This window comes from Trachypithecus francoisi, unplaced genomic scaffold (assembly GCF_009764315.1).
Source record: "Trachypithecus francoisi isolate TF-2019V2 unplaced genomic scaffold, Tfra_2.0 Lachesis_group13, whole genome shotgun sequence".
Classification (NCBI taxonomy): Eukaryota; Metazoa; Chordata; class Mammalia; order Primates; family Cercopithecidae; genus Trachypithecus; species Trachypithecus francoisi.
This window is the reverse complement of record NW_022681458.1, coordinates 82876853-82896356: the sequence shown is the minus strand read 5'-3', so window position 1 is coordinate 82896356 and position 19504 is coordinate 82876853. Positions and strand designations below refer to the sequence as shown.

Below are 19504 nucleotides of genomic sequence, written 5' to 3'. Positions count from 1 at the left end.
GTTTCGTTTGTCTGATTTACAAAAGAGAAAATATGCAAATAAATGTAACCTGCATTATCATGTCGTGTTGGTGCTAAATACCTCTTTTGTTTGAACTGCTTCAACAAGGCAGTAAATGTATTAAGTATCCCCTTACAAAGTTTTCACCTGGGAGACCTAGCATGGAGAAATGTAAGAAATCATCCGCAAGAGGAGGTATTTGAATTATTGCTTTACAGTAGTACTTTGCTAATAAAGGAGTTAGTTAAAAACATGGAAAAAATGAGTAAAGATTAATTTAGCAAAAAAAATTCCACCAAAGCACATGAAATATCTACTTACAGTTCTCATTACATGACAAATTTTTTTCTTGATCATTTCTTAAAAACACATTGTGATCGGCCGGGCGCGGTGGCTCAAGCCTGTAATCCCAGCACTTTGGGAGGCCGAGACGGGTGGATCACGAGGTCAGGAGATCGAGACTATCCTGGCTAACAGGGTGAAACCCCGTCTCTACTAAAAAATACAAAAAAGTAGCCGGGCGTGGCGGCGGGCGCCTGTAGTTCCAGCTACTCGGGAGGCTGAGGCAGGAGAATGGCGTGAACCCGGGAGGTGGAGCTTGCAGTGAGCTGAAGTGAGCTGAGATCGGGCACTGCACTCCAGCCCGGGCGGCAGAGCGAGACTCCATCTCAAAAAAAAAAAAAAAAAAAAACCCACATTGTGATCAATGAAAAATAATGTAATACTTTTTAAAAAATATATTTTTCAAAATATGGATGATTTCTACTTTTAAGTATGCATTCTACTTTTATTTGGATTATGGAAAGGCACAGTGATCTTTTTATAATGTTTCAAATCCCCACTTGTTTATTTTTTAATACTAAATTTAACAGTGAATACTATTAGTGGACTTAAAGCTCAATACTGCACTCAATTAAAAATATGAAGTTTTTTCTTCTCCTTTTCCCATAATAAAATGTAAAATCTGAAAAATGCCAGAGTAGAAAAACGAACAAAATTCAATTACTATCATGGGATAACTCCTATTAACAAATTCCATCAGATACAATTAATTAATTAATTTAATTATAGCAATGATCCTTTAAAAAATCATATTCCATTTGATAAACTCTGACTCACTAAGCCAATATGGATTTAGCCATGCTGAAATTTTAAGCCATATGATTATAAATTAATATAAATTCATTTATAGTATTAAAAAAGTTTTTCAGCTTTTATTTTAGATACAGGGGGTACATGCGTAGGATTGTTACATGGTGTATTAGACCCAAGTGGTGAGCACAGTACCCAATAGGTAATTTTTCAACCCATGTTCCCTTCCCTCCCTATAGTGACTGTATATATCTAATAGCATAAAGTACCATAGTTATCTAGATAATGATTGTTACCTGAATATTTCTGACAGAGAGACACAAAGTGGCGTTCACTGCAGGATGTAAAATTCCATGTCCCAATAAACGGTGATTTTTGGAGGTTGAGAATTAGGGCACAGTGATAGTGAGACTCTTCCTCAAAAATCTAAACAAAAAGGTAAATACATAGATGCAATCATGTAACAATGGTCTGGAGATCCTAGCAAGAAAAGTTTAGATTCTAGATTGAATTTGTCCCCCTATAAAAGAATTCCATGAAGGACCTGACCATGACATTTCTTAGAAAATCTTAAACTTTCAAAGCATGGATAAAGGGTAATTAACTTTATAAAAAACAAAATAGTGGCAATCTTGATAAACATATTTTTAAAACAGATAAACTGTTAGAAATAAGACGAAACACCTCCAGTCACATTTAACACTCGACTACAGTGTAAGTAAGCAAAACATCATGATTCAACTTATTAGATTTTTACAAACTTTTTGTAACAATAAGCTGCGTACCACATAATAGAATATATCTTAAAGCTTTGATTCTATACTAGTCACTATAAAAATCTCCATATATTAAAACAAAAGTATCTAGATTTCATTTTCTGATCGCAATCGATAATATTAGATATGAAAATTTATTCTAAGTATATTATCCCTATACTTTTCTGAGTGTTTCAAACATATTGCACTTCGAAAAATAAGAAAAGTAAGTTTATATCAGGAGATACAGACAAAAAAAATGCTACTCAATAAATAGGAAACCAAAAATGAACGAAAATAATTATGGGAAAGAATAAAACAAGAAATGTCAAAAAAAGAGGTATGGGTAGAACTTTATGTGGAGCCAAATGTGTATTATTAAATGTATTCTCTTTTTTTAAAGGAAACATGAACTGAATTTCATATAGAAGACTGGAAAATGAACAAAAACAGAACCCCAAGAAAAATGGGGTAGTAAAAGGCAGAAATAGTATTCATAATACAGGTCAAGCAATAGGAGTAGAGGGTGGAAAAGAGAGTGAACAAAACCAATAACATGCATCTGTTTCTGTAAAAACGTAAATAATGCAAAGTAAAAATGCAAGCAAAGATAATGGAGATTTTTAAAATACCATAAGCAACTTTACTTCAATACATTTGAAAATCTAAATTAAATAGACAACTTTCTTGAAAAATGCCAGTTAGCAAAATTGTCATAAGGAAAAGTGGAAACACCAAAATGTACCAATGACTTTGAAGGAAATGGAAAATTAATAATGGCTATTTGTTTTTTTTTCCTTATGTTGACCTTATGAGGTAGCACAACAGTATTAGAGCTTGCAGATAAGAAATTGAGGCTTAAGAAAAGTTAAGTAAACTTCCAAAGGCATAGTAAATGGCTGAATTGGAATTCAAACCCAGGCAATCTGACACCAGAGCTTGGGCCCTTCACTGTTGCACCAAATTCCTTTATCATTAGAGTATGATCTCTGCAAAGAACACTATAGTGTATATGTCAAGACAGATAGAAGAGGAAGTTTTGAATGTTATCTTTACAGAGAAATGATAAATCTTTAAAGTGAGGAATATGGTAATTACGTTGATCAGATCATTTAAATGTATGAAAGACTCAAGTATTTCGCAGAGGTATAAAGAGTACTGATTAAAAAAAACTTACATTTTCTGGTATTCTCAGTCTCCTACTAACCAATAATGGGTGAAAGTTACTGTATGTCAGCTCTCTGTTATCCGTCCATTTGTTTATCCTTTCATAGGCAGTCCAGCGCAAACCAATCCATAAAGTAGCTTCCATATCCGGAAGCAAGGATGTAATAAAGTCTGTTAGAAAGAGATTTTAAAAAAGCATTTGATTTATTCAAATTAAAGATATACTAAAAATGTCAATGAATATCTTTTGTTTATCGAACTATCAAGATAGTCTTTTATCTGTTCCATAAAAAAAGAAGTTTAATAAGAATTTTTGTATGTTAATTCCTCATAGCCTCCTAAAACTAACCTTGCCCCAGATCAGAATAAAACATGTTTCTCAAATAATTCCAGTACCTTGTTCAATCTGGCTCAACACTGAAGGAAGGGTGCCACCATAGGAGTGACAGGTATCGCTTGCTTGAGAAAATGTGAGAGACATGGGTTTGATCTTTAGAAAACACTGCAAACAAAGACATATGTGAAACATGAGATTCCAGACACAGGAAAGCTCTATATAGAAGTAAAATGCTTCATCTTTTAGAGGGCTGCTAATTTTCGGTCTGTGAGATATGGTAATTTGCAATGTAGTACCATAAGAATTCAAGTTTATGCTCTCTTTAATTTTTTATTTTTTTAAGAGACAGAGTCAGTCTCTGTTACACAGGCCAGAGTGCAGTGGTGCAATCATAGCTCATTGTAACCTTGAGCTTCCTAGGCTCAAGCTACCTTCTCAATTGAAACAATCGAAGAGTGGTCTTCAAACTTTCATATATATAAATATATATATCATATCTTATATATAAGATACATATAGTACATATAATATCTTTTATATATAATATCTTTAAATATATATATTTAAAGATCTCTCATTTATTAAGTGCTTCCTATGTGTTAAGCAGTTTGTGTAGTATTATCTCATTTAATTCTCACAACGGAGAGAGAAACTGAGGCACAGGGACATTAAATAACTTGATCCATAAGTGAAATAGACACACAATAGTAAGGTCAGTATTTATACTCTGTTCCACCTGATTTCAAAATCTGTGTCCTTAATCATCATCTCCTTATATCAAGAAACACTGTTGAAAAATTCATCTTTGGCAGGATATATTAATTCAAATTTATATCAGCTACGCAAATTAACACAGTACTATTACCTTGAGGAATTAAAAAGATTGTCCTAATTTTAAAAAGTTAAAATGTACCCCTAACTTTACTGCAGATCCTTCCAGCTGTCAGACACATCTCTTTTTTCCCTTTTTCACATTATGATCGCTTCGGTATAGAGTGGTATGTCCCAAATTGTGTTCCTTGAAACACCCTACAAAAAAATTTTTTTCCAGCTTTCTTATAGACTGGAGTGGTCAATGAGCCAAGCTACCCAATGTGGACAACCTCATCGGGTAACTTCTAGAAAAGACCCTAGCGAGAACACCCAGAATTTAAGCTCAGAAGCCTTATATTAAGGATGGCAGAGCAAAATTACAAGAAGCCTGATTTTGAAGACTTCATGGTGTTTTCACACAAACCTGCTTATCTTCAAATGTCTTTAATGTGACAGAATAAATGTTTTAACATACTGTAGCAACCTCTTTTCAGCAGCCAAATGCATTTCCTAATAGATACGTACACCAACATGGATTATGCATCTCAAATTGGCAGATACAGAATGCAGCATTTCTCTAACCTATTTAATCATGAAACCCCCATTTGGAGGCAAGAGCGATGATTAACATTTTGTAGCATATGTGTAGTCCCCAAAAAGTAGTTCGTGAAATGCCAGTCTAATTTGATTGGCAGATGCTGCTTGGATGCTCTCCTTGAGGGGAAAAAGAAAACACAAGCCAGAAATTAAGTCAGTTTCCTACAAGGCCATAGAGATAGTCCTGACTATTCAATGCCTCCCAATCCATCAACAGATCAACTTTAGCAATTTAAGTGTTGGTAGCAACAAAATAGAAATGCTGCACTTTAAAAGACCTGTAGGCATGACCAACTTGAGAATTAATTCTTGATATCATCCACGGTTTCTGGCAACACAGAGGGCCAGGTGGGATCCTGAAACATGTAGAGTCTATCTCAGTGATGTTGTCACTAATGGGTTGCCATTCTGCCATAGGCTATATAACCAGCATGGAAGCAATCATTGTTGCATAAGGTAGCAATTCTCTTTTTACCTTATTCTGAAAAGGAATCCATTGCTCAGAACATTGCACTTTAGCTGCAGAATCTGGGCTGTATTTCTCTAATGAAGAAACATTGTATTTTTCACAGATGAAGGGCAACTTGGTATTACAGTCTGTTGGTTTACTTAAGTCTGAGAAATGAAAAGCAAGGATTACTATGGTGAGAATTTTTCAGTCAGTACTTTTTTTTTTTTTGAGACAAGAGTCTTGCTCTGTTGCCCAGGCTGGAGGGCAGTGATGCAATCTTGGCTCACTGCATCCTCCGCCTCCCAGGTTCAGGTGATTCTCGTACTTCAGCCTCCCAAGTAGCTGGGATTACAGGTGCATGCCACCACACCTGGCTAGTTTTTGTATTGTATTCACCATGTTGGCCAGGCTGGTCTCGAACTCCTTGCCTCAAGTGATTTGCCTGTCTCAGCCTCCCAAGGTGCTGGGATTACAGGCGTGAGCCACCACACCCGGCCAAGTCAGCACATTTAAAAAGTAAACCCAGTAGTAAAGAAAGGTTCTTGAAATCAATCTTTCCCAAATGCTTAAGATATATTCCCTTTCTTCTCTAGCCACTTCTGTCTTCCATGATTATTTTTATCTGTAGGTTACAGCATACCAATACTGTCTATGAAACGGCATGTATTTTGTGTGACGACCATACCATCCCAGGGTGAAGGCAGGAGGTAGGAAGTTGAAGGGGCAGTGTAATCAGGGGAAGGGGACCTAAACTATATTTTAGAGCTGCTGCCTGCTTATCTTTGAAAATTTGCTTAGACACTTATCAATTAGGAAAGTGGTAAGTTTATTTCTAAGTAACTGCTTTAGGATAAAGGAAGTTAAAATATTCACAGTGAAAAGTACCTTTATTTGCATTGGGGATTTGAGCTATTGTTGTTAATAATAAATCAGAATAAGATGAAGTGACCAAACATATAATCAAAAGGAAAACAAGATTAAGCTAGAAACTGAACCTGAAGTTCACATAAAACAAAATCAGCATTAAAGGATGTGAATTAACTTTACCGAAAAACCAAGTCTTGGCAGACATGTACAAGCATTCGTCTCCAAATGTCACAGGAAAGCGGTGCCATGGATATCGTGAGCTAAAAGAAAATGACAGATTTGACAACTCGTAAGGTAATTAGGTGTTTCATTTTTTTTCTTTTTACTGTAAGTTATTTTATTTCTAAATTTAATGTTAATACCATCATTCTATACCCCTTTTTTCTTGATGCTAACATGCAAAAGGGCTTGGTTTCTCTAATTTAGGCAGTTTATGGATTAATGTTCAAACTACTTATAAATAGAAATCCATTTAGTAAAAGGAATTGTTTCTTTTAAGTGATAACTTTACAAAGGTAGAATCAATGATGTCACCTACTAGGTAAAATGATCATCTATTGGCTGCTCGCTAATTCTTATCCACCACTTCTGTTCATCACCAGATATCTGAAAAACAAGCCAAACATCCATGCTTATATGTGCTGAGCTTTCTTGAGGGTTTTGATTCAAATACCTTGTCTTACGTAATCACTAACCACTATAATTTCTAGACATTCCTTACTTAGATTTCAAAATTATACAAACCAGGACCTTGTGCAAAGAGTAGTTGAAAACCCTCTGTATATTTACAGATCCTATTGTGGGTACAGGAAACATGGTAGCTGTAATTATGGGCATATATTAATTAGACTAATACTTTAAGTGGGCATACAGTATCCTATTGCAATTAATTATAAATTTAAAAATACAGAAATTATTTTTCTTCCCAAAAGCTATTTTGCAAAGTTACTTATTAGTAGAAACAGAAACTCAAGTTAACTGTAAAGTTGACTTTTAGTAAAAAATGTGACAGGGAACTAGAATCATTTATATTATCTACTGATGTTTACCTTATAAAGTGACATTTATTATTAATCTTGTATATTTTAAAACATAAGCAATTCTACTTAATTTTTCTAACATGAAACAAATTTGGATGTTGTGAGGCAGATCTGACATCAGAGAATAATTTAACTTTTGTAGATTTTGGCAAAATTTTTGTAATATTTTTAAATGGAATAAATACAAAAATAAGAAACATTTAAAATATATTCTTTTAAATTACATTTGCTATTTTGTTTTTGATGGCTTTTAGTCCCGCAAAAGATGTTATAGTAGCAAGAAAGCTGTGATTGCTGGCACAGTACAGTACGGCTTCTTCATAGTTTAGGTGAAGATCAGCAACAAACCAATATTCACTTCCTTCAATTATAAGTGGAGGTCCATGAATTCCAGCACGCTCTAAAGAAGAAGAAGAAAGAGATTAGAGTTATGACTATGCAAAGCAAACTGTGTCCTTTAAGCATGAATTAATATTCAAAACTATAAATAGTAATCAGATTACTAGCCCTCTCTGGCTGGGGCAGTACTGACTACAAGGAACAAGAGATTCCTGAGCCAATGACTCTGCCACTCCCTTGCACTCACAGGGAAAGAAGAAACCACCCTCATCACCTCATCCCATACCAGTCACTCACCTTCCTGGCCTGGAGAAATTCTGTCTCACTTGAAGATGTACAGAGAAGAAGCTGGCACTTAAATAATTAACTAAATGCATTAGTGACAAGGGAAAAGCAGCTTTGGTTAAATTTCAGTTTTCTTAACTCACCTGGATTGTACCAGTCTGGTGTTTTTGGAGTACGGCCTGTATGAGGAAGAAAGCAAGTGGCATAAGTACTCAATGACAGATCAGGGTATACTATAAGAAAGGCCTTTAATGTAGTTCAAAAGGACTTGCACTATTGTTGAGGCTTGTCCATTTCTGGCCAAGCCATTTCACGTTTTGATCACTTAGTTGTATTTTGTGGGGCCGATGCTAAAGCTGCTTTAGGAGCAATCCAAAAGGCATATCTGTTAAATATTAATGAAGTATTTCTAGCAATCTTTTACCTTGTGTCACAGAGGTCACAAAAGAAGTACAGATGGATAAAACATAGCTAAGAATTAGAAAGTAAAAACAAATAATGATATTGTACGTGTCACACAGAAGCATAAGAAATAGGAACCAAAATAATCATCATTGTAAAGGGAAGTTATTCAGGAACCACTTCTCCATCTAATGAAACAAATAACTAACTATTCTATAAACTTAGGTTGATAGAGTTCATTGTCTTCCAAGATATCCTTGGAGACAACGTACAATGCTCCAATGTTGAACCTTTTGAGAAGATGAGACAAAACTGAGAGGAAAATAATAAAAGTCACTGAGGATTCTCAGATGGAAATGGAGGAAATATGGCATGCTACACAGAATTCCGGGTTGGAAGCTGGCAGGTCAGTGTGCAAATGCCCTTATGCATTTGGCTGCTATGGTATTTCGGATGAGTTGCTTAACTCTCTCTGAGCCTTGATTTTCTCCTCTATGAAAACTAGATGGCTGCCTGACTCACAGAGAGTGCAGGTCACATGTGACGCCCTGGAGGAAGCGGCCAGCACAGGGCCAGGCACAGAGCAGTTCCCCATGGGAGCCTATTTGCTTTCCTCCCCCTTTTCATTCTGGCCACAGATCACATTGGCTTCAAGTCAAAGACATCATTTGCTTAATCTTAGAAATTACAGAGTAAAATAGCTAGTCTTAATTTTGGTGTGGCATGTGAGCTTCAGGCAGGCATCAGAAGACCCGACTCAGAGGACTGCCTGCATAGCCAGCATCTTTAGTCTCTCTCTCTGAGCCAATTCTATTCATATTGGATAATTTCCAACAATTATCCAAAGTCAGTTCAAAATGTACATAGTTTATTGTCTGTAATCTTGTCAAAGGCTTCTGATTATTTGTGTGTGGGGGAGGGAAAGCTATGTCTAACCTTTAAATACCTTTAAATTGTGAGAAAAGTAGGATGCAAGGTGTTTTTTATACAAGATTACAACATGTATGTGTGTATAAGGCATCAAGAAATACAATAAAAATAGCTATGTTTGGGTAATGGCATCATAGGTAATATTCCTAAAAACACTTTTATGAGCCTTATTTTTGACACAGTTTTCTCAATTAAAAAAAGAATATTTAAAAAGTACAAATATCCACTATGGTTGAGGTTACTTCAAATTTACAGGTTGTCAAAATATCTCTTTTAGGGAAGACAGGATTCATTAGAACCAAGTAATAAAAAGGCAAGTCAGAGAAGAGGCATGGTGATTTAGGATACATAAGAGGAAAACTTCTTTAAGAAAACCAGAAAACACAGATGAATACAAGTTGAGAAAACTTAGGCTGCTCTAATAACCAAGAAAATATCCAACCAGCTGAATGCATCACATCATAACTTAGAAAGTTAGGTACAGTATAGTCAAAAAGGGGTGAACATAACATTTAAACCCTGGAGCAAGCAATCATTGATTGCTTCAAGTGATTGAGACAGACTGAGAACAGGAGTTTAGTATTTTATTTTCTTTCTGCATGGGGATCATAGAGGTGGAATTCTTTAGGTTTGTTTGATTAATTGATTTATATTTGCTAAGTGGGTTAATTCCTTTCTCTCGTTAAAAGTATATGTTAAAAAATATATATACTCCTCCACATGCCCTTCATACTATTTCCTGTGGTGACTAATTTGCCATTTCTAAGGTTGCCCTTGTTTAAACTCTGGGGTCTGCTCCGCTGCTCAAACAGGAGGTGGGGGTAGCAGCTCCCATCGAGGGCACCTTGGTTGGAACAATGACACTGTCTGCAGAATGCTAACAAATGCCAGAGAGTAATGGGAGGCTCACATTAACACTTCAAAACAGAGACATTGTCCGAATTAATTATGTACAAGTTACTTTTCCACTTGTTTAAAGGATATCCAAACTGGTTTTCCTTTGTCCCTTTTTCGGGTTTAATAAAGTAATCAATAAAAACGCAAGCATAATTTATCCTTTAGAAAAACCCATCAACACAACTCTCTCTCTCTCTCTTTTACAAATGGTTTGACAGTTTGCCTTTGTGAAAGAGATTCGCTACTACCTAATGTCACATCTGAAGCTCTTTTAACTATTTGAGGGAAAACAGTCTTCTAATAGTCAGTTCCACGATGTGAACTTTGGGTTCTTTCAGAACTTGTAGGAGGATATACCTTTAGTTTCAATGATCTGTTTACATTCAGTTCAGAGATTTATTTTAAAACCTTCTATGGGTTTTCTGCTAATTAATTTAATACAGCCAATGTCTGCTTAAAAATAATTTGAGGCTGGGTGCGGTGGCTCATGCCTGTAATCCTACCTAGCACTTTGGGAGGCTGAGGCAGGCCAATCACTTGAGGTCAGGAGTTCGAGACCAGCCTGGCCAACATGATGAAACCCTGACTCTACTAAAGATACAAAAATTGGCTAGGTGTGGTCGTGGGTGACTGTAGTCCCAGCTACGCCGGAGGCTGAGGCAGGAGAATCACTTGAACCTGGGAGGCAGAGGCTGCAGTGAGCCAAGATCGTGCCACTGCACTCCAGCCTGGTAGACAGAGTGAGACTCTGTCTTAAAAATAATAATAATAATAATTTGAGAATTAAAATCTTCCTGATATTTTTCTTAATATTTCATATTTTTCTGGAAAAAGTGAAGTACAATGGTATCTACATTTCTCCCCACTCTCCTTTCTGTTACCAAAGGCTATATACTATCAATCTAACTGGCTTCTCAAATTTGAGTTTATATAAAGTATTAGCAGTTTTGTAGTTCATTGAAAATTGCTTCTAAATTTTACAGGGACCTGCCACATTTTTATTTCTTGACTTCTGCCTTTATTGTTCCCAAGATTATCTTTATTTTTTCATTTTGCATCAAAATAAAAATTAAAATGATTCTACATTTCTCCTTTTGCTTAAAATAATATTTCATCCAAAATCTAATCTCCCTAAATGAACCTTACATTTTATCTTCTATGCAAATTTTTGCATGATCAAGAGTAAGATGTCACCAAATTTCAATAAGCTAGCCTTCTATTAGAAGCCAGAGTCAGGCAGGGGGTGCTCCACATATCAATTGCATCATCATAGGCTTTTAGACCTTAGAATTATAGATCACAATGCTCCCCTAGGTACTTTGAACTGAGCATTCACAATGTTAACATGATAAGGTTGTGAAAAGGAACAATTACCACTTACCTTTTGGAATTTGGCACACCCATTCAAGTTTTGTATCACAAGCAAAAGGCCTCAAATAAATAAATTCTCTGTCATCATAGAAATGCCAGCCTCTTCGCCATGGCCTACGAAATATCTAAAAGAGGAAAAGTATTGCAGAATATTTTGAAGTTGATACATCCCTTATGGAACACTAAACTGTAAGCCCTATGATTTTGATCTGTATTTTAGCTCTAGCACCTAAGATACTTGTTCAATAAATGAACACATGAATTAATGGAATATTTAAACAGTAAAACCCTGAGCAAGAGCCTTCAAAGGGGCTAAAAGGGAAATATGTTGTACGGTCATGTTTATGTCCAAAATGCAAATTTTCTCCCCCACGCCTGACAATTTTTGTTAGGATATTCATTTCAGAGGTATCCAAGCACCAAGCTGTGATCAAATTAGATCAGAAAGTGACATAAAAGTCCAGCCTCAGCGGCTCAGGCTCCTTCTCTGGTGTTACCATGCTATTTCTAGGATTTTGCCCTTCTCCAGGATGGCTCACTACAAATCCAGTTAGCAAGTAGGAGAAAAAGGATAGGGGAAGGCATTACTCGGGAGAGCATCCATCACTTCTTGGACTATTTTCTCTCAAGACCAAGTTTGTGGGGGTTCTGTGGTAGGTGAGGTAAGATTTTTCTTACAGAACATTGCCCTGGTTGGGCTCGTTCCTGATGCAGGTTGCATTAGTATCTCTTTATTTATCTGGTAGATTTTCAAATCTCTCCATACTTGGCAACTGTATTTCCTTAGAACACAGTTTATTGTACCAGTGTTCTCAACACTTCTAAAAATTCCATAAGCTTCTCTGAAGTTCTCACCTTTTCTTTTTTTTTTTTTGAGACGGAGTCTCGCTCTGTCACCCAGGCTGGAGTGCTGTGGCCGGATCTCAGCTCACTGCAAGCTCCGCCTCCCGGGTTCACGCCATTCTCCTGCCTCAGCCTCCCGGGTAGCTGGGACTACAGGCGCCGCCACCTCGCCCGGCTAGTTTTTTGTAGTTTTTAGTAGAGACGGGGTTTCACCGTGTTAGCCAGGATGGTCTCGATCTCCTGACCTCGTGATCCGCCCGTCTCGGCCTTCCAAAGTGCTGGGATTACAGGCTTGAGCCACCGCGCCCGGCCTTCAACTTTTCTTATGTTAAATTGGGAATCTATAAAAATGGCATGTACTACACAGTTTATTACTAGAAGAGTTACTTTGAAAATCGTGCTTTCCTGTGGCTTTAAGTTCTTATTTGCCTCAGCCTTCCTGTAACATTTCTGGTCAGCCACCTTGTTCAATCTCTTTCTTGGACTACAAACCAAAGATATTACCTGATGTCTCCTCCATCTTCATCTTTTTTCACTCTATATGTTGGCAGTTCCTCCAAATTCACTTCTTGGCCCTCTTTTTTTTTAAATATACATTTTCCTTTCAACTTAGGACTCTTGATCTCAACTTACCATAGCATACATCTTATAGCTAGCTTGGATTCAAAATATCTAAACTAAAACATACAATTTTCTCCATAAATCAGTACCCTTTCTATTTCTATAAATGCCTAGTCATATAGCATAGTGGTTAAGAGTACCAGACCCAGACACACTTGGGTGTAAATCTCAGTTCTTTCAGTTTACATTTACTCCATGTAAGCTGAAGTAAATTACTCACAGCTCGAATTTCCATGTGAGATGAATATAGTAACAGTGCCTACCTCACAAGATTGCTTATGTGCTGTGTGACATATGTGACATGCCTAGTCCAGTGGCTGGCCGATAAAGGAATTAATCAGATCAGTGTTAACTGCTGCCATCATCATCATCACAACCACCATAGACTATCACCATCATCATCATTATTATTGTCTCATAATGTTCTTGTTCTTGCATAAAACATAGTCATTACTCAATGGTGTCGTAATTGCTTGTTTACTTGTCTTTATTTTCGACTAGACTTCAGTTTTGTGAAGAAAACGGCTATGCCTTGTACCTTGTCACTGTTCTATCCCCCAGTGCCTCACTGACCCCTTGGACTGTTAATGAAATGGATACATGAATGCATTCTGCAAAGGAAGATACCTAACTGGTCTTTTATGCCTTCCATTCTTACCTGTTGCATTTTGTCATCTGTCTCAAGATGAATCTTCCTCATACCCTCCTTAGTTCATGTGACTCTCCCTACTCAGAAACTTTAAAAAATGCCCTGTTGCCTATCTAGAAGTGTAGAAATTCCTTAACATGGCATCAATCTGATTTCCTAATACTGTTATCAAGGACAGCACCAATGAAAACTTCTTGATCTGTATTCTGTTCTCCTCACTGCCCTCTTCCTTCCACTCCCACCTTATTTTATGCCACTTTCTCATACCATCCCCTCATGAGAAAGCCTTACCCTATCCCATCTGTAGAAACTCTATCCATCCTTAAAGTCCCAGTTCAAGTCCTACCTCTTTCTGGAAATGGCCATGGGACTCACTTCCTCCTCTGAATTTCATTAGTCTTCCTCAGCCCACTCATTAGGAGCTTATTACTGCATGGTAATGAGGGAGGTTTTCTTGAATATGAATTTTATCCTCTCAAATGAAGTGTAAGTTAGGCTGCTGAGGGCCAGGCCATGGGTGTGCTTATCTCTCACCACATCTAACATCATGCTCCACACACAAAGACACTCCATGGATCTATTACTTGATTGCATATGATGATGGATTTATGTTTTAAATATGCAGATTTTCCAGCACTGTACTGACCTTGACAGCAGCACAGTCTCTGATGTCATAATCCTGCTGAAACTCATTTGGCATGATAATAGTAGACACCTGAGAAGACAAGAGAGGCTTGAGAATTTAAGACTGATGTATAAATATTTGCAATTTAGATGTAATTTAGGCAGCCTTAATCACTCAAGTGTGTTCATATGCCACAGAAAGAAAACTTTTTCATCTCTTTTTTATATCATGATGCTGAATCATGAGAGGACTTAGCAAATGGCATAATGTCATAAGTTTCCAAACAAAGGAAGCCACAGTTTCAGAAGTTGAGGTTAACGGTGTATTAAGTTCGCCATTGGAGTCATAGAGAATCAAGCTTGCAAAATGCTTTTCTCATTTTTTTGCACGTGTTGAAATGCTTGTTATTTGACTAACCTCAGGTATGCTCCAATTTAAAAATAAATTCAAGGAGTTTTACATTTAGAAAGAATAAAAAACGAGGTGACACAACCGTAATTTGGAGTAAATATTGAATATCTGAGAATAATTTTGCTCCTATAACTATTACATTAATATCTCCTTAGGATAATATAAACATGTGGAATAATAGCAAGGATTTTTTAGAGGTTTCTTCAAACAAATAATTTCCTCCAATAAGGATACTTTTGGCCAGGCACAGTGGCTCATGCCAGTAATCCCAGCACTCTGGGAGGCCAAGATTGGCAGATGGCTTGAGCCCAGGAGTTCCAGACCAGCCCGGGCAACATGGTGAAACCCCATCTCTACAAAAAATACAAAAATTAGCTGGATGTGGTGGCATGTGCCTGTGGTCCCAGCTACCTGAGAGGCTGAGTCATGAGGATCAATTGAACCCAGGAGCTTGAGGCTGCAGTGAGTCATAAGGGCACCACTGCACTCTAGCCTGGGTGACACAGCGAGACTCTCATCCCCACCTAGTCCCCCCAGAAAAAGATATTTTATTTTTTGTATTACTCTTCCATATTTAGATAATAAAAAGAATAGCTTCTCACTACAAAAATGAAAATAAACAGCATAAAGAGAAAGCTTTGAAAACAATCACTTGTGGCCAGGTGTGGTGGCTCACACCTGTAATCCCAGCACTTTGGGAGGCTGAGATGGGTAGACTGCCTGAGTTCAGGAGTTTGAGATCAGCCTGGGCAAAATGGTGAAACCCCATCTCTACAAAAAAAATATAAGAATTAGCTGGGCATGGTTGAGCACTGTAGCTCACGCCTGTAATCCCAGAACTTTGGGGGGCAGAGGCGGGTGGATCACGGGGTCAGGAGTTAGAGACCAGCCTGGCCAATATGGTGAATCCCCGTCTCTACTAAAAAATACAAAAATTAGCTGGGCGTGGTGGTATATGCCTATAGTCCCAGCTACTTGGGAAGCTGAGGCAGGAGAATGGCGTGAACCCGGGAGGCAGAGCTTACAGTGAGCCGAGATCACACCACTGCCCTCTAGCCTGGGCAACAGAGCAAGACTGCTCTCAAAAAAAAAAAAAAAAAATTAGCTGGGTGTGATGGTGGGCGCCTGTGGTTTCAGCTACTGGGGAGGCTGAGATGGGAAGATCGCCTGAGCCTGGGAGGTGAATGTTGTAGTGAGTTGAGATCGCACCACTGCACTTCACCCTGAGTGACAGAGTGAGACCCCATTTCAAAAAGAAAAAAATCACTCATACTACCCAAAGATGACTACTATATTTATAGCTTTATTATTTTTTGACTATATATAGAGAGACTATACATATGAGTTTTTAAAAATAAAAAGAAGACTTGTAACTTGTCTTTCCCTTACTGCCTGTATGTGACTCTATTTTCATTTGACACATAATTTTAATGGTTGTATGATATGTGAATGTATTTATTTTATTTTTTAAATTGGCAGATACAAGTGTATGCATTTATCATACACAACATGATGTTTTGAAGTATATATACATTGTGGACTGACTAAATTTAGCTAATTAACAAATGCATTATTTCACATAGTTACCATTTTTGTGGTGAGAACACTTAACATCTACTTTTAGCATTTTTCAAGAATATAACATATTATTAACTGTAACCAACTTGTTGTACAAGAGATCTCTTGAACTTATCCTTCCTATCTAAATGAAATTTTGTATCCTTTGACCAACATCTCCCCAGTCCCCCACCTCATCTGCCCCAGCTCTTGGAAACCAGCATTCTACTCTCTAGTTCCATGAGATCCATTTTTTTTTTTTTTATTCCACATCTCAGTGACATCACATGGCATTTGTTTTTCTGTGCCTGGCTTTTTTCACTTAACATAATGTCCTCCAGGGTCATCCATGCTGTCACAAATGGCAGGATTTCCTTCCCTTTTATGGCTGAGTAGTACTCCATTGTGTACATGTACCACACTTGCTTCATCCATTCATCTGTTGATGGACACTTAGGTTGATTTCATATCTTGGCTACTGTGAATAGTGCTGCAGTCACCCTGTGAGTCTCTTAAACATTCTGATTTCATGTCCTTTGAATATATACCCAGTAGTGGGATTGCTGGATCATGTGGTTAGTTCTATTTTAAATTTTTTGAGGAATCTTCATACTGTTTGCAATAATGTTTGTACTAATTTACATTCCCACCAACAGTGTGCAAAAGTTCCCTCTTCTCTACATCCTCACCAACATGTATCTTTTGTCTTTTTTATAGCAATCATTCTGACAAGTGGGAGGTGATAACTTACTATGGTTTTAATTTGCATTTCCCTGATAATTAGTGATGTTGAGCATTTTTTCATATGACTGTTGGCCATCTGTATGTCTTCTTTTGAGAAATGTCTATTCAGTCATTTGGCCATTTTTAAATCAGGTTGTTTTCTTGCTATTGATTTGTTTGAGTTCCTTATCTACAGTCATGCACTGCATAATGGCCTTTCAGTCAACCACAGATGGCCTACATGTATGTTCCTGCCTCCATATGCTTGTGTAGATAGTCTTCCTTGGAAGGTCTATCCTTCCTCCTCTAGGCCAATCTGAATACTGGCATTCAGATCATGGCTAGAAAGAAATGTTAACCATCCCTTGAAGATGTGTTCCCACAAGATTATATTTTTACTGTACCTTTTCTATGTTATCATTGTGTTACAAATCCCTACAGGATTCAGTACAGTAACATCTTCTACAGGTTTGTAGCCTAGGAGCAATAGAGAGCCTAGATGTGTAGCCTATATGTGTAGTAGGCTATACCATCTAGGTTTGTTTAAGTATGTTCTATGTTGTTTGCACAAAACTGCTACCTAACAATGCATTTCTCAGAATGTATCCCATTGTTAAGTGATGCATGACTATATTTTGGATATTAATCTTTTATCAGATATATATATATATATAATTTGCAAATATTTTCTCTTATTCTGTAGGTTTTCTCTTCACTCTGTTGATTGTTTCATTTATTCTACAGAAGCTTTTTAGTTTGATGTAATCCCATTTGTCTATTTTGGCTTTTGTTGTCTGCGTTTTTGAGTTCATATCCAAAAAAATCATTGTCCAGACCAATGTCATGGAGCTTTCCCCCTATGTTTTCTCCTAGTAGTTTCATAGTTTGGGGCCTTTCATTTAGTACTTCAATTCATTTGGAGTTGATTTTTGTATATGGTATGAGATAAGGGCTTAATCTCATTTTTCTGCCTGTGGAAATCCAGTTTTCCCACTATCATTTATAGAAGAGACTGTCCTTTTCTCATTGTGTGCTCTCGGTATCTTTGTTGAAAACTTGTTGGCTATAAACATATGGATGTATTTTTGGCCTCTCTATTCTGTTCTGTTGGTCTATGTGTCTGTTTTTATGCCAGTACCATGCTGTTTTGGTTACTATAGCTTTGAGGTGTATTTTTGAACTCAGGTAGTGTGGTGGCCTCCAGCTTTATTCTTTTTGCTCAATATTTCTTTGGCTATTCAGGGTCTTTTTTGGTTCCATATAAATTTTAGGTGTGGATGTATTATTTAACAAACAACTTGTTATTGAAACAGTGCTTCCATACTACCTAAAACAATAATGTTTTAACTTACTGGTGTACGATCACTCCATTGCCATGATCCTTGTAAATCTGGGCTCCTTTTATTCAAACCAATCCACAGCCAACGCTGGCCACTATGTAAAAGGCAAGTGTTAAAAATACGAGGACAATGCTTGGCAAAAATATTTAGCACTCACATGTCTAAAGTGCGTCACTAATTGAAAAGCACAGTTTCAAGTAACATAAAGAAGTCTTTTGAAATGAAACTAAGTCCTTAATATGGGGTAGCTACATAAAAAGTACCATACTTTTAAAACTACATTTTAAGCTGTTTTCTTCATATGAAAGGCAAAAACCATTCTTTGAATTTTAAGAGGAAAAAAATGGAAATTATTCCAAGACTTTTACTGTAGTGCTTGAATATTAAACAATATTTTCAGATACACTCAAAAGCAACAATAGCATTTCTTTAAAGTGTCTGTCTATAACACTATCAAATATTCTTCTTTAAAATGCAGAACTATTTGGCTAAATTTTTGTTAAACAATATTTGAAACATAGTTGAGTTCCTACTACCCACTAAGATTAAAGTAAACAAGAATGTGAGTATTGCTTATGTGCCAAGGAAATATACCAGAAAAATATATTAAGTAATCATTTAAGTGATTATGCTTATCATCTATAAGTATTACACTTTTATGTAAAAGGTATTGAGCTAGGAGCAATGATGACACAGAGAAGTTTAAGACCTACATCTACCCTCAAATGTAATATGAAATAGAGATAAGATATATATGAACAAAAAACTAAAGACCATTTATGAAAGCTATCAAATGAGTTGTATACATTTTAGATGATACAAAAGTTCAGAGAAAGGAGAGGTCACTGTGGACTGCAGAAAATGAAGAAAGACTTCGTGAGGTTGGTAGGACAAAAGATATTCTTCAAGGGATGGCTAACATTTCTTTCTAGACATGATCTGAATGCCAGTAATCAGATTGGCCAAGAGGAAGAAGGGTAGGCCTTCCAAGGAAGACTATCTACACAAGCATATGGAGGCAGGAACATATGTCTAAGTAATCCTTTCCCCTCAAATACCTTTATGCTCTGGCCAGGGATAAATATACAGCATAAGTAGACGTGATATAAACATAGAAAATTGTCTCTGCCTCTAACTCCATTTGAAAATATTTTCTAAAATTTATTACACTTTTGGGTGACAAATAATAATCCATATAATTTAACCTTTTTTGTTGGCACATGATATGTATGATCAGTACATGTGTGTATACATATATATAAATGTAATATGCCTGTAAGTATAATATAGAATACATTTTAAAGAAGGGGTAGATTCCAAATCTAAAAACAATGCATATTCTCAAGTTCAGCAGAATATATGGAATATGGCCGGGCGCAGTGGCTCAAGCCT

The 19504-nt window shown here is 36.7% G+C and overlaps 1 protein-coding gene across 1 annotated transcript in view; it reads right to left on the bottom strand.

The window, feature by feature from the left end:
• The window catches only part of LY75 (lymphocyte antigen 75), a 99552-nt gene that overhangs the window by 40793 nt on the left and 39255 nt on the right, over nt 1–19504 (bottom strand). The window contains exons 14-24 of the mRNA XM_033231341.1: nt 18125–18206; nt 14103–14171; nt 11354–11468; nt 7887–7922; nt 7344–7519; nt 6618–6685; nt 6260–6339; nt 5237–5376; nt 3411–3516; nt 3025–3185; nt 1389–1518 (exon numbers count right to left, since the gene is read on the bottom strand). Coding sequence (XP_033087232.1) covers nt 1389–1518; nt 3025–3185; nt 3411–3516; nt 5237–5376; nt 6260–6339; nt 6618–6685; nt 7344–7519; nt 7887–7922; nt 11354–11468; nt 14103–14171; nt 18125–18206 — 1163 coding nt within the window. The remainder of the gene's footprint in view (nt 1–1388; nt 1519–3024; nt 3186–3410; nt 3517–5236; nt 5377–6259; nt 6340–6617; nt 6686–7343; nt 7520–7886; nt 7923–11353; nt 11469–14102; nt 14172–18124; nt 18207–19504) is intronic.